The sequence below is a fragment of the Lipophrys pholis genome (assembly GCF_963383615.2).
Source record: "Lipophrys pholis genome assembly, chromosome: 1".
NCBI lineage: Eukaryota > Metazoa > Chordata > Actinopteri > Blenniiformes > Blenniidae > Lipophrys > Lipophrys pholis.
The window spans coordinates 4817818-4832286 of record NC_137635.1 but is presented as its reverse complement, the minus strand read 5'-3'; the positions used below and the strand labels follow the sequence as shown (position 1 = coordinate 4832286).

At 39.9% G+C, this 14469-nt stretch overlaps 1 protein-coding gene across 1 annotated transcript in view; it reads right to left on the bottom strand.

Moving 5' to 3' along the window:
• Window positions 1-14469, bottom strand: part of LOC308123894 (protocadherin-15-like) — a gene marked incomplete at both ends in the record, with an annotated part of 180180 nt that overhangs the window by 56145 nt on the left and 109566 nt on the right. The window contains one exon of the mRNA XM_080486619.1: window positions 13975-14087. Within this exon, the coding sequence (XP_080342745.1) occupies window positions 13975-14087 (113 nt within the window). The remainder of the gene's footprint in view (window positions 1-13974; window positions 14088-14469) is intronic.

The following is a 14469-nucleotide window of genomic DNA, read 5'->3' as shown; positions in this document are numbered from 1 at the left end:
TTATCCAGATAAAATAAGTCAAAAAAATATACATCTGTCAGTAATTTCATCATTCTATTGTGTTGAATGAAGAAGGACTCTTTGTCCATACAGAGAAATGGTTGTGTGCACTTTTGCACATTTATTTTGCAATCCCACCTCATGCAGGCAAGAAAAGTGATGGATACAAATCTATAGTAATAAGCTTTCAGAAGCCATTTGTGAATCATCCTCATTTGTCGCTTAAAACATACATTGACTTCTTTTAAAGAGGTTTTTTTTCTTGCATGTTCCAGTAAAAGAGAATATATCAATTTCGATTGTTGATTGAAATGAATAAGGAATTGAAAACCTGTTTATAGACGTGGAGCGATGGCAGTACAGGAGTAAAGGGAAGAAGGTTGTGAACTAAGTATGGTTTGTCACTTTTAAAGTGTTTCAGGTTTAGGTTGTACTGCATCCTGTAGTAACTGGTTATCTTCAAAACAGCAACACAAGAATAAAAAATTATGTTTTATCACAAGCCATGGCTTTGGGTTAATTCAAAAAGTACATAACAACAAGTACTGTAGCAGTGGAAAATCATGTGCACTCAAACGGAACAAAAGAAGACAGCTGTGGATTAATGGCTAAGTTTACATTCAGCCAACAGCCGACTCTCAACTAATTTAGGGACATACACATTTTTGTTTATTCTCTACTCCAGCTATGTTTCAGAAGTCAGACATCAAGGGAATTTCAAGTTGAACACTGAACCTGACAGCAGCTGACCTGCGAATGTGATGTCGATACGCTGTCCGACAGTGTCAGCATCAGACTTTCACTTTAAAGAAACTGTCCAAATGTGGGTTTTACAGGGAGCCCATTTCAACATTATTCTTTGATCTGTTGGTTCGGTAATCTGGGTGTCAAAGCCGAGGAAATTGTCTGTACAGCTGCTAAAGAGAGCTGTAAAATAACCTGAACCCGGCAGAACGACAACGAGCTATTAAAAAGGAACGAGATGAGGAGGGCTCAATCTCACTGTGCCGGCGGTCCCTTTCAGGAGTTTCACATGAGATCCTCTGGCTTTAGTTTGAGGTCACCAAAGCCTACAAAAACAGGGATTCGTGGATTCCTGCCACAGCTCTATATTTCAGACTTTGAAAAACTCAATATTTGAGCTTTATTAGTTCAGAAATAAGCCGTATGAAGCTGTAGTCCTCAACTGTTTGATATGAGTATGAGAAAAATGCTCACCTACTGTTCTTATTCAACACCGTACAATGGTAATGTAGGTGTGTGAGCGTATTATTAGTCTGGTTTGATTCTGAATTTGAAGTTGAATTTGTTGAATTTGAATTTTGATTCTGTGTGACGTTTGCATGTTGGATTGTTGAGTTTCCTGCCGCAATCCAAAGACATTTGGGTGAATTACTGTCTGGATTAACCATAGAAGTGTGTTTGCCCATGATTGACTGCCTACCTTGCTTTTAGCCCAATATCAGGTGGGATCAAGGTACCCATGACAGTAAGGCCATGTTTACATGACAACATTTCAAGTGAAAACGCCTCGTTTTTGAGATTTCACTTCTAGAAAATGTCCTATTTCTATGACAATGTTGAGAAAATGACGTCTGTTCTCACCAGTAAATGACAGAAATGATGTAGTTTTCCTGTAGAGCCACTAGTGGGTGCCATTTATATGCAATAAAACCATACACTTACGCAACCAGGGAACAGTACACTGTATATATTCAGGCATCTTTAAACAGAATATTTCTCCACATGTGATCCAGATGATGATGTGGTAAATGTAAATGTTGTTAAATTCAAAAGTGAACACCACTTCCTTCTTGCGCATGGGCCGAACAATTTACTATGACCGTAGTGAGCATGTGCAGCAGCAATGTTTTAGAAAATTTGGGTGTTCCCCTGTTTACATGACAACGGAGGGGTTTTCAGTTTCCCCAAGCACCACTGTCATGTAGACAGACACAATCAAAGTTTCCCCTTTTAACTGAAAACGTTGCGTAAACAGGACCTAAGTTGGATGAAGTGGTATAGAAGACGAATGGATAAAGTCGCATAAGGACGACATTTTTTTAAGTGAGACAAAGGTTAGGGTTCAGTTAAAGTTAATAAAAGAGTTCAGGCTGGAGGCGCTTCTCGCTCCCATCAACTCTGCAAGAGTGCAGTAGCTTGCCTTCTAGTGACATTTTGTGTTGCTTGTTGCTGTCCTATTTTCTATCTCCTGACCCGAACCGGACACCAGCAGAAAGCCATTACTTCTCGATGAAAGAGAGTTTTTGCTTTTTACCTTTGCCTATGCCGTCTAATGTGATATCGTTGTGTTTTTCTCTGTAAAAGATTAGCTCTACTTAAATAAACTAATTTGAATTGAATTGGTAGTAGAAGACATGAATGGATGTCGACGCCATGTGTGATGGTGTGCGCACTCCCTTCCTCGCTGAATCTTATCTCAGGAGCAGAGCAGGGTATTTTAAGTGTCAGACTGCCTGTCTATCACTTTGACTGAGTATCTTCTTGTCCATCTGCATCTCTGCGCTTCTCTTTTCCCAGTCTTTACCTGCTTGTCTGCTTGTTTGCTTCAATCTACTTCAATCTGTCAGCCTGTCGGCTCATCTGCCACTTTAAACACTTTTTCTGCCTGTATGTTGATCTGTCTGTGTGCACGCGTGTCTGCCTTCCTGCCCGTCAACTTCAGTGTGCTGTTTGATACGCTGTGTTCTGGCAGCACTGTCACTTGTTTCCTTCCCCCGCCTCCTCCCCCCACCCCCACCCCCCCACGCTTAAACTTTTATTGTAGCATCTCCCTTGTCCTGTCTTTTTTAAATTTTTTATCTGAAACCACACTCTCAGCTCCTCCTTCCCCACCCTGTTCTCCTCTACAAAACATCTACCTGCATCTCTCCCTCTCTTCTTTGCACTCTTATAAATAACAGTGCCATGGTTGTTAGCCTTTTTTTTTTTTTTTTGTCACACTCATAACATTGCCAGGAGGAGCACTCCATGTGCTCTTGCACAGTTTGTGAGTATCAACAAAACAAGTTAACCTTCGACTGAATGGGCTAGACATTTATCAGCTTTATTGAGCCACAAATTGGATGTACTTGTTATGACATACATTGTAAACGGACACATTTATAGATAACTGTAATAACAGTTAAGATCGGCACCCGTGCAGTTTAGTAGGAGGGCCTACAGAAAAGAGAGAGAGAGAAAAAAAAAAAAGAAATGGTGAAGTTTATGAACCTTTAGATATATTACTGACACACCTCATAGGAGAAAAAGATCCACTGTTGGGTGTTATATTCTGACCGTACTGGAAGCACAGTGTATATTGCTGATGCTTGCTGGTACTCCAGAGCAGAGCCATCCCTACTCAGCGTGGCGCTCTCGGCGAGATTTTACGATTGGATAACATGTCACCCAATTTAGACGAATAACAAATTATAAATGAACAAAAAAATAATCAGATATGCATTATGAATACCTTTACCACAAAATAAACGAGTGAATAAATCTTAAATAAAACAATCAACATCAAACTATTTAAACAACCACAGAGTTTGCACATGATAACGCTATACAAAATGTTAATTTTGCAATAGCTGTATATAAAAACAAATAAAAATAACTATATACAAAATAACTTATTTTGTATTATTATTTGCAGATATGTTAACTGGGCCTTGCTTTACATTTGAATCAATGTGAGCTTTTCCATTTTAAGAGTAAATAGTAATAATTAGTAATAACATAATTATATCAAAGGTGAATTTTGTGGCGCCCCGTGGAGGCGACAGCACACTTTGCATTTCCCTATATTTCCTCATGGGCCAGTCAGCTCTGCTCCCAGGTTTGTCAGTTCAGTCACATGTAACTCTGATCCATTTCAACTCAACAACAATACAGCACTTGAGACATTTTGTGATTTATATTGAGCCTCTGACTCTGTAGTGGGCGGCCTATAAGTGGTTAACTGCCCAATTCAGCCTCGGGGCGCTGCAATAGTTCAATAGTAATTCTTGTCCTGATTGTTTTTGGTGTTATCATAGGCTATTGCACTTCAGCCCACTTGCACTTGAACCTCTATGTATAGATGGATTGGTGGAGTGGTCAAAGTGAAGATTTATCACAGGAGTTGAAGAATTTGTTTAGCTCAGAGTGATTTTAAGGAGCAACGCTGCAGAAATATGAAGCCTTGCTTGGACACGAGGCTTCCTGAAGTCTGTGTGTCCCTCAAGCTAAACATGTTTCAAGTGAATATGCATCGCTTTTGCATTTTAGTTTCAGAAAAGTTTTGCAATTAATCAACAATATTCTGAAAATGATGTCCGTTTGTGGCAGAAACACTAAAAATGGTGGTTTCCCTGTTGGACCACAGGTTGGCGCTGTTGGTTGCTTTTGTAATGAAACCACACACATGCCTGCAGCAAACAATACGCTAGAAACATTAACAATGGGAGAACATAGACATGCATTTGGACAGACACAAAGTTGGATCGTTATTCCAGGAGATTCTCAACAATAAAATGACCAAATCCCGCGAGAATATGGACTAGGGCTCATGACACTATAACGGGCTACCATTGTTGTCATTGTCCATCTACCCGCGCACGTGCAGAGTAGCTGTTTACTATGGGCGCCGTGCACGTGCAGAGTAGCAGCATTTCAGAAAAGTTCAGTATTCCTCCATCTACATGGAGATATATAGTAGTTGGCATGTTTTCAAAAAGTAGCTTTTCCTGTGGTTCCAAGCACCTATGTCATGTAAGCCGACACAATGAAAGTTTTCCGTTTTCACTTGAAAAATGCCACGTAAATGGGGCCTTAATACACTGACAAGTTGTTTGACTTCTGTGAGATACTTGAAAAAATTGGGGCATTTGCATTTGAGACAAACAAACTATTCTGAAAGACATTTTGAAATAAAAAAGGACATCATGAACACTGCCATTTTAAACTTTACACTCAGAGCTGTAACTAAAGAAAAAAGAGAAGTTATGGAAAGTAGTGCTTCCCCATGAAGTGTGCATGGCCCTTCATAACCTTCATAATAAATTAAGCTTTCCAGGTTTGATTTAGATTCTTTAAAGTATACTTTGTTTAAAGTAGTCATCTTATGCAAAATTCACTTGCTAAACTTTTCTAAACATCAGCAATAATCATCCCCATACCTGGAATGACGCCCCAGAAGTGAAGACAGTCTGTCCTCTCTCTCCCTGGCTTGTTTCAGTTATAAAAAAGTGTGTCGCTCCAACCAGCCAATCAGAAATCAAACCCTATATAGTGTCATCGGGGGTTGAGCCAATCACAATCAAGGTAGGCCCTCCCTTTGACTCCTCCCACAATTAGGCAGCTCTGCTCTGGCACATGGCACCACGAGAGGACGTACTTTGTCCTCTTCCCAAGTTGGGCATGTGTGGGTGGAGCCAGTCCAGCTCACACAGACACAGCAGATTCTGAATGCAGCTCCTATGATCCAATATTCAAAATGGGTGAAAATCAAGGAAAAACTGGATGTGGGGCAATACACTTTTAATACAATGTTTTGTACCAACAAGAACCACGTGAAAGCATCGAAAAGCTGTATAATATGACCCCTTTAACATGTACACATCTGAGTTTGACATCCTTGGAGCTGACAATCCTGAGCCAATGGTTCAGATCTCTCTTTCTCATCTTCTTCATTGCATTGAGTTACCACACACACTCACATTTACACCTACGGGGAATGAAGAGTCACTATGTTTTAGGTCTGTCGGACGAATCTGTAAAAGAATGACCGACATATCTCTCATTCATATGTCTACGTGAGAGAATAAACACACACACACACACACACACACACACACACACACACACACACACACACACACACACACACACACACACACACACACACACACACACACACACACACACACACACACACACACACACACACACACACACACACACACACACACACACACACACACACACACACACGTGGAAGCTGATCTGCAAATGAGACGCACTGAGGATTGAGTCTGACAGACACGCAAATCAACACACACCATCGATTTGGTGTTTCCCTTCATCAATATGGAAATATCCAGCATGTATGAGACCAAATACTGGGAAGAAGTTATGTCAAGAAATGAATGTATTATCTGCTTTTATTTAGTACATCTGAAACTGTTTATTATTGTTATCGTGATGAGAGACATCCTCAGCCAGCACCTGATGACTTATGTCCTGTTGTGTACCTTCAAACTTTGACTTTGTGGTCGGTCATCTCCCATATTGTGTTTTTTCCAGATTTATTCGCTGTAATGCGTCGATATGTTTGATAACCTCCACCACACACACATCCACACTTAACTCAGTGCTCCATCCTGTCACTCCTTGGCAAAAATGAGAAAAAAACAAATACATAAGGGATACTGTTTCTCGTATATCTTACTCATGTAAACAGAACCGATGCACTCAGAAACCTCAATGAATGCTTCACTTTGTGTCTTATGTTGGTTGTAGATAGGCAGCACACTTAACAAAGATGGCTCCGCTCCTCTGTGTGAAAGCAAATTAACCAACATGTACTGTAGCTGTGCGATATTAATCAACGCTGCTGCTTCGCAGATTGATATGTGTGAATTGAGATGTCTGGTGAACACTATCATATCAACACTTTATATTGTAGTGGGTACTTGTCAAACAGCCTTCACCTCTATATATTTACAGCTGGGAGATGACTCACTCGTACTTAAAGTAAATTTCATTGGCTTCAAGTGTTTTCTTCGATTATCTTTAAGTGCTTATTCCTTGACATACATAGATAATAAATATTTCTATGAGTGAGTAAATAGACAGAAAATATGAAACTTTGTTCTGTTCAGTATGCAGGTTTTAGGTAATGCTGCGAGTATATTTATGGCGGCTGTGGCTCAAGTGGGAGATGCAGGTTGTGTAAGTAAAGTCCATTTATCATTACAAGTGTATGTGAGCTGTGTGCAAAACCCCTGTTAACCAGTGATACACATACTGTGCACTGACGCAGCAATGTGCATAAATACATTTTGGAAAAATCCAAGCGGCTGCATGCCAGGAAAACGAGACCGGTTTCATAATGTGTGTATTCTTGCTGCACCAAGAATAAGCTCAGGCCCTTACTCTCATCCTAACAGACACCAATTAAACAGTTTTTTCCAAACTCTTATGGATCATTATGAATATTATTATTATAAACCATGCTCAACAGTCGACATTAGTGCATCTAAATGATTGTGCATATGTCATGACAAGCAGGTAGACCAGTCTAACAGCAACCACACTGTCATTTATTAGAAATCCTTAATAGTCGAAAATAGTACACACTCAATTGATAGAGACTGTCACGGTCAAGGAATTTCCCCAAAAAGACGAAATATGACATATCACATTGTATGATTATTGACTTGTTAATGATTTATCAAGTTAATTACAAAATAATTTTTATTACTTGTATTTTCCGTCATGTGTGACATAATAGTTAAGTTTTTACAGGTAAAATTCAATTTCGATGCCAATGCATACGGCGAAGGTATCAGAAGGTTGTCATCATGGTGATATATTTGATTGTGGATTAAAAACTGGTCTCATGATTGACACCGAGAACATTTTTCTGACAGTATGAGAATTGACAGACTCACTAAACTGCTCACTGTGGCTGCTTGTTATGAGCTACAGCCGCTAACAAGCAGAAAATGATGTGACCATCAAAGTGACTCCAGCACTGCACCAAAACAATAGTTAGCAGATTCCCAAGAAGGTAAAACGCTGGAGCCTGTCAACATTTTACATCTATTGCCACAGTTTTTCTCTGCACATTAATGCTAGAACAATTACTTTCCCTCATAGCTTTGTTTATATAATTCCTGATGGAACTGGCATCATACCTAGATGTTGTTCATGATAAAATTATTTTTACACGAGTAAGAGTGGAGAGCGTGTTGCACATTGCGGCAGATGGTAATAATTTAAGACTGCTAAAATCACACAGTCCGTAGGAGGCTTTAGCAAGGTTGAACGTAGCAGCACGATGATGATCGATATATCAGCCAGAGATGAAAAGAGGAATAAATATTTAAGCCCAGCATGTGCACGTTATAGCTGGAGCTGTTTCCATTAGTATCAGCCCCTTATCACAACCCATCAACCTTTCAGCACGGTGTAAATTACCTTTAAGTGCAGTAATTAGCATGACAGGTGCTACGCCCATACAGTTGAAATCATTTTGTTATCGGAAAATCCAGTGTGGCTGGTCAGCCATGCAGAGCAAAGTCCTATAAAAGCCCGACTCTGTATTTTTCACAGCTGTGCGTATTATATGAGGAAGGGGGAAGCAGACAGTCATTGTGTCTGTTCCCAGGACAAGATTAAGGATTTAGTTGTTGCTGTAACTCTGGATGAACTTAATGCGTGTATGTCCTATAACTTTATAGCCAGTTACTCAGTTTAAAAAGGTGATTTGAGATTAAAGTTCTTGTTTCTTTCATTTACCTGGCTGTCAGATAAATTGGATCAATGTCTTAAGAAGGGAAAAAAAAAAGTGACACCTCCGGGTTTGTAATTGTTCTGTTGCTAGCGATAAACAGTGTGACCTCCTGCCTGCGATTCTTCAACAGAGCTCATAGTGTATATAAACGGCAAGAAGCTGTTACATTACACCTCGACTGATCTAAATCCCCAGTCATGGTACAGTATAGCGCGTTATCTGGATCTCTGTAATGATGTAAGACAAAGCAATGCGTTGCGACGCTTCATCTCCATTCCAAACAAAGCTTTGATGTTGAGGGGTGATTTCGATTCTGAACTCTCTCTCACCACTTCCTCATTAGATTCATTAACAAAGTAACAGGCTACGAGGCATTTTGACAGCATGGGGTAAACTGTGCCTGCGCTCACAGATACACTAATGCGTGTGCGCCTGCACACCTGCACACCTGCACACCTGCACACGCTGCCTGCGCACGCATAGGCAAGCAAAGGAACTGGTGGGTGTGGTTTTCAATAATCCTCCAAAAGGAAATATTTTCTTTCTGTTCACTTTACCTCATGCTGATAATTGCCACTGGGTTCTGTTGATTCAACTATTCATGCGTATGTGACACCGACTGCATAATAATTCTGCAGGTGCGAGCACAGAACTATAATAGAATGAGAAAGGGAGCAAGTGTGTGTGTGGGGGGGGGGGTGGGGGTGGGGGTGGGGGGGGGGGTGGGGGTGGGGGTGGGGGGGCTCACACACACAGATGCCACGACAATTTAACAAACTTCCGCCCCAGCTTGTTAAACTGTTTTACTCTAAAAAGAACTCTCAGAGCGAGAATTCACCAACAGTGAGCAGCGCCACCGCCATGCCTCGCTGGCGTTCAGTGCGTGTGGATGCAGCTGTGCATGACTGCAGCTGTGCAGTGAAATATATTTCATTACAACCACGGCACAACAAGGGATGTCTCATCCAGGAACACATCAAAAAAATATGAGAAACATGGTATATATCTAAAATATAAGCACTCTCCTGGCCTTAATATATATATATATATATATATATATATATATATATATATATATATATTACTTTATTCGGTCAAACAAAAACATGATGCAACAAAAACAGAAAAGGAAAACAAAAAACAAACAAACAATTTCTTGTTTTGTCAATGTGACAACATCCTTCTTATAATTTGTGACCGAAGGATTTAGGCTGAAGTTAAACTTATTTTGCTGAATCCCGTACATAATACCAGTAAAGCTTCTACAATTAAAGCAACAAAACAGAAACAATTAATTCTGAGAACTGAATACAGTATGATTGATGTAAATTTCAGGGGCGACTTGCTTCTCTTTGACCCCCCCACCCCCCAAAAAAACAAAAAGACAACAACAATGAAATCAGGCTTTTTCTTGTTGTGAAAAAAGTCTAATTGTCTTTAGGAGGTCAAAGGACTGACGGTTAGCCATCATCATTCAATCATTGATAAGTCTAAGAAATTGAACAGCTCCTCGTGTATATTCCCAGGGATCAAAATACGAGGACTCAGTGTGAATATAAACAATCTTTACACTTGCACTTGAAGTTTAAAGTTTTTTCATCCAAAGCCATTTTATTCAAAAGGCAGTCTGCTGCAAAACTGAGCCAAAACATCAAAATATGTCAATTGGATTCAATTTGCAGACCTTACAGCTCAGTCAACTTCCATGAACTAATACAGCCCCCACACACAAATCATGCTAAGAACAAACACAACATTATTCATCAGCTACAGGTTTTCACATTTATGTTTTTCATTATGCTAATTTGTTTTTTGGATGTATTCTTACGTCGTCTCTGACAATGTTGGCCTTATTCTTTCAGCTGCAATCCCAGTGGTTTCAAACTTCCAGGCAAATAAAATAAAAAAGAAAGAAAGAAAGAAAGAAATTCATAGCATAGGTTTTACAAGCCCAGGCCTTGGTACTTCAATCAACTCCTGTTGTAGGACGATATCGGCACACAATGGGACAATGTAGTGGCTCTGACATTGCTTGAAGCGAACAGGAGAAAACTGGAAAAAAAAAGGAAGAAAGAAAAAGACTCCGACACAGGAGTGCTCTCCCGCTGAGGAGCTGGCAACGCATTGAGGGTCGTATTCTATCTGTGTGACTCAGACATGTCATAGAGGCAATAAATCATCGCTTTTAAAGAGCCGGCACCCAAAAGTCATTTCCTTCAAAGTCGATATGTTTTTATTAAAGTAAATTAGGACAGACTAAATAGTTTTCTCTCGCCTTTCCGAAGGGAGGCCGGAACGATCTGTTTATGAAAGGTGATTTCATTTTTGCAGCGCATTGATTAGTTAGAAGGAAATGCTTTTATGTGAGTTGATATATTTTGTTAACACAGAGAGCGGGGAGCGCCGTGGCGTTGCACGACATAAACTGGCTCTTGGGACAAAACGTCATCTCATTGAGGGGGAAGGAAGGAACCAGAGCTGGTGCAGGAGGTTGAGAGGTACGACGCATACACACCAAACCCACAAAAACAGTTTTTATAATAAAAAACATTGTTACACCTTTGAAACGCAGCCCTACCTCGACTATCCAGACAGTGTCGGGCAGTCTCGTGTGTCTGGATACCCCAAATCAAAACCTATAATAGTTTTCAATACTAGATGCATAGCATGTTTAACAAGAGTGTGTTATTCCTTTTAAACTGGTAATTGCATTAAAATAGCACACTGCGTACAATACAGTGTTCCTTATTTTGGATTATATTTGGCACCCGGCTGCAAACAGAGAATTTAAAGTTTTATTTTGAAAATATACATTTAAATTTTTGTTACTCTCCATTGAGATTCTTTCCTGCGCTTAAATCTGTTTTTCTTTTTTTTTTTCCGAACATGGTTAAGCCTTTAGGCCTTTTCACACGCCGTCCGCAGAAAATTGTGTTGTTTAAAACTGGTCCGTGGTGCAAACGTTGTTTGGGGATTTCTGCTCTATAACAATATTATCATGTGACTCACAGGGGCAGATCTGGATAACTGAGGTAGTACTGTAGATGTTTTTAAACAAATCCACTTTCATTAGTGGAATTAATATTATGAATTCAATGTGGCCCACAGCTAGAAGCCCATCTGTTCAAACCGTACAAAATCCTTAAGCTACACTACTAAGTTCTTGAAGCACACGGGTACAATGGTTCACTTTTATTCAATAAAGCCCAGATAATTAATTCAAAGCCGGTACCCTGTACTCTGTGTGAATGCAACATGGAATTACAGGAACAAAAACACACAGCCACTCTCATACGCATTAAAACACGCGGATAAAATCACAAGATAAAGACATGCACACATAACCAATGAAATATGCAAAACACCCACAACAAGACAATGCCCAGAGAAAGGGACATTCACAGTGCGCAAGCATGAACATGCTGTTAATATTCCTGCGTTAATGTGAAGTGCGTGCTGATTAACGAGTACAAAAAGAATCAAATCTGTGCAGCCGGAAAGTGCACACAAACATAGACAGATACATGCACGCACTCTTTTAGCCCGGAGCTATGTTACATATTCATAAATGCAGTATTATATGGCTGGCTGACATCTTTCTCTCTCTTGCCTCTAACCCTTTCCTAAAAATAGAGGGGAGCTTTGCTCTACTCTGTGTGAAAGACAAACCTTGACATCTTGAAATTTAGTCTGCGATGGTGGCAAAATACGTCTGTATCCACACTGAAGTCGCAAATTACAGTCCCACCAGACATGCTCATTAGATTAGCACCAGTGGAGCGCAGGTGTTTAAATAAAGACGGCAAGTTTTAAAGTGACTGCATCATAAATGTGGATAAACATATATGCAAAATAAATATATATGAAAAATCCTCCATCAAAGCACCGCTTTGGTTAAATAAAATGCTTGAAAAGTGAGTCGCTACTGAAAGGTGTTTTGATTCGGATAGCAATTACATGACAGTCGCTTCCATTTGACTAAATGTCTGCGCATCTCAAGATCTGCATAGATAACTTTGGGTTGTTTGACGAAGGTCGAAAACAGGAGATGAAAAGGCAATGAAAGCCAAAATAACTGATCAGTGAAAGACTACAAAAGACACAGAAGTGCACTATGTTTTGAGCCCTCTAAAGAGATGGAAACATAAGAGAAATTATGATGCTCAAAAGAATCTTTTTACTGAATTTCCATTCCTCTGTGCTAAAGGACGTCAAAAAGAACAAACAGAAGGAGACCAAGTCCTTGGTTCTCCAGTAAAATGGGGGGGCAAAAGATATAAACCAGAGACAGAGAACAACTTGGCACTCAACAATAAATAAACCAATACATTTCGAGAAACAAAGATAAAGGAAACCTGACGTAACTAGTCTAGGGCCTAAAATACAGTGAGATCACAGAATCAAGGCATGAAAATGGTCATTTCTTATCAAAGCAAAATCGCTCAGTTTGCGGATTATGTGTCGATGCTTCATATCTGACAATTTTCTTCCCATTCTACGATCATCCGCAGTGTGGAACAGCCTCAGAGCAGGTATGGGCGGACACTTTTTAACTGGAAAGACGGTCGTGGCCATATTTACTATAACAAATCAAACATGTTGCTGACTAACAAAGTCTTGTGTCAAAACCCTACGCATATGTAATGTGTAAATTGAACCCTTTTCATGTAAAGACATGCACTGTTACGATAATTCCAACACGCATGTTGTTATTGAATGCATAATGATTTCCAGTGAGTTATTCATATGGTGCTGCGGGGGATTTTTCTGGAACAGGTGAGTGCTGCTTCTGTACAAAAGATGGTGAAAAGTTGCCTATTAAAGCTGCTATATGTATTTATTTTGCACAGGCTACTATTACCTATTACCTACTACCTTTACCAAAGTCTATAAATTGCATTTCTTTTTTTTCTTTTTTTTTATTCTTTTTTGGGATCTCTGCACACTAAAGCAGCCCATTTGAGAAGTAATCAAAAGTGAATTATAGGAGCAAACATCAGTCATGCTGCTCAGACTCAGCACCTTCTGTGTAATTATCTGCCAGAGCATCTGAGCACAGGAAACAGTAACCACAGAAATGTTATTAAAATCTCAGTTGCGTTACTTTGAATGCCATACTTCTTCTATTCTATTCGGCTGTGTGGTTGAACATTAATAAATGGCTTTTACTTTTAATTATGGAGAAAGTTCATATTTAATTCAGCTTTCTGCTAAAATAAATCATCTTCTCCATAGTTGAATTAAACCGATATCAGTGTAATCTATTAATCTGCCAACCGAAAAAGAAAATCCACTGGCCTCTTTGTGAGAAATAACAGGGTCCAATCCAAATTAAACATTGTCTTTCTTTTATAGCATCTTCATTTGTGACGCATGTCACTTTTCACAGGATGACCGCTGTTGCAACGACAACATCGTATGTGTCACTTTCAGACGGCGAGATCAGAGCCACCGTGTGTTTTTTTACATACCTGTATTCTTCCTGAGTGAACACGGGAATAACAGACGGCTGAAGGACTGTGATTTCCACCAGAGTTGTATTCTCCCTCACCGGCAGGCCGTCATCATATGCCACCACCACCAGCTGTCAAACACACACACACACACACACACACACACGGATAGAGTCAGTGGGTGTGTCCAAATAGTCCCTCCTATCTCCTTTCCTATCCACTTTTCCTCAACCCCGGAAGTTTTTGAGTGGCGGCCATGATAAGGAACATTTGAATTCTCTATAAGCTAAGGAAAGGAGGCTCAATGCTTCCTTTAGAACCTCCTTTAGTCTAGGAACCACTGATGCTTCCTTTACCAAAGGAGACCAGCTCATGCTGCCCCTCAAATCCTTGTGCTGACAACATTTAAAGGGACTTGCTCATCCGAGCGTTCACGGAAACTCAAAATGGCGCGGATCATGTTAAGTTACCAAAGCAATAATCTGCCTTGAACAACTTTAAATAATCTAAAAC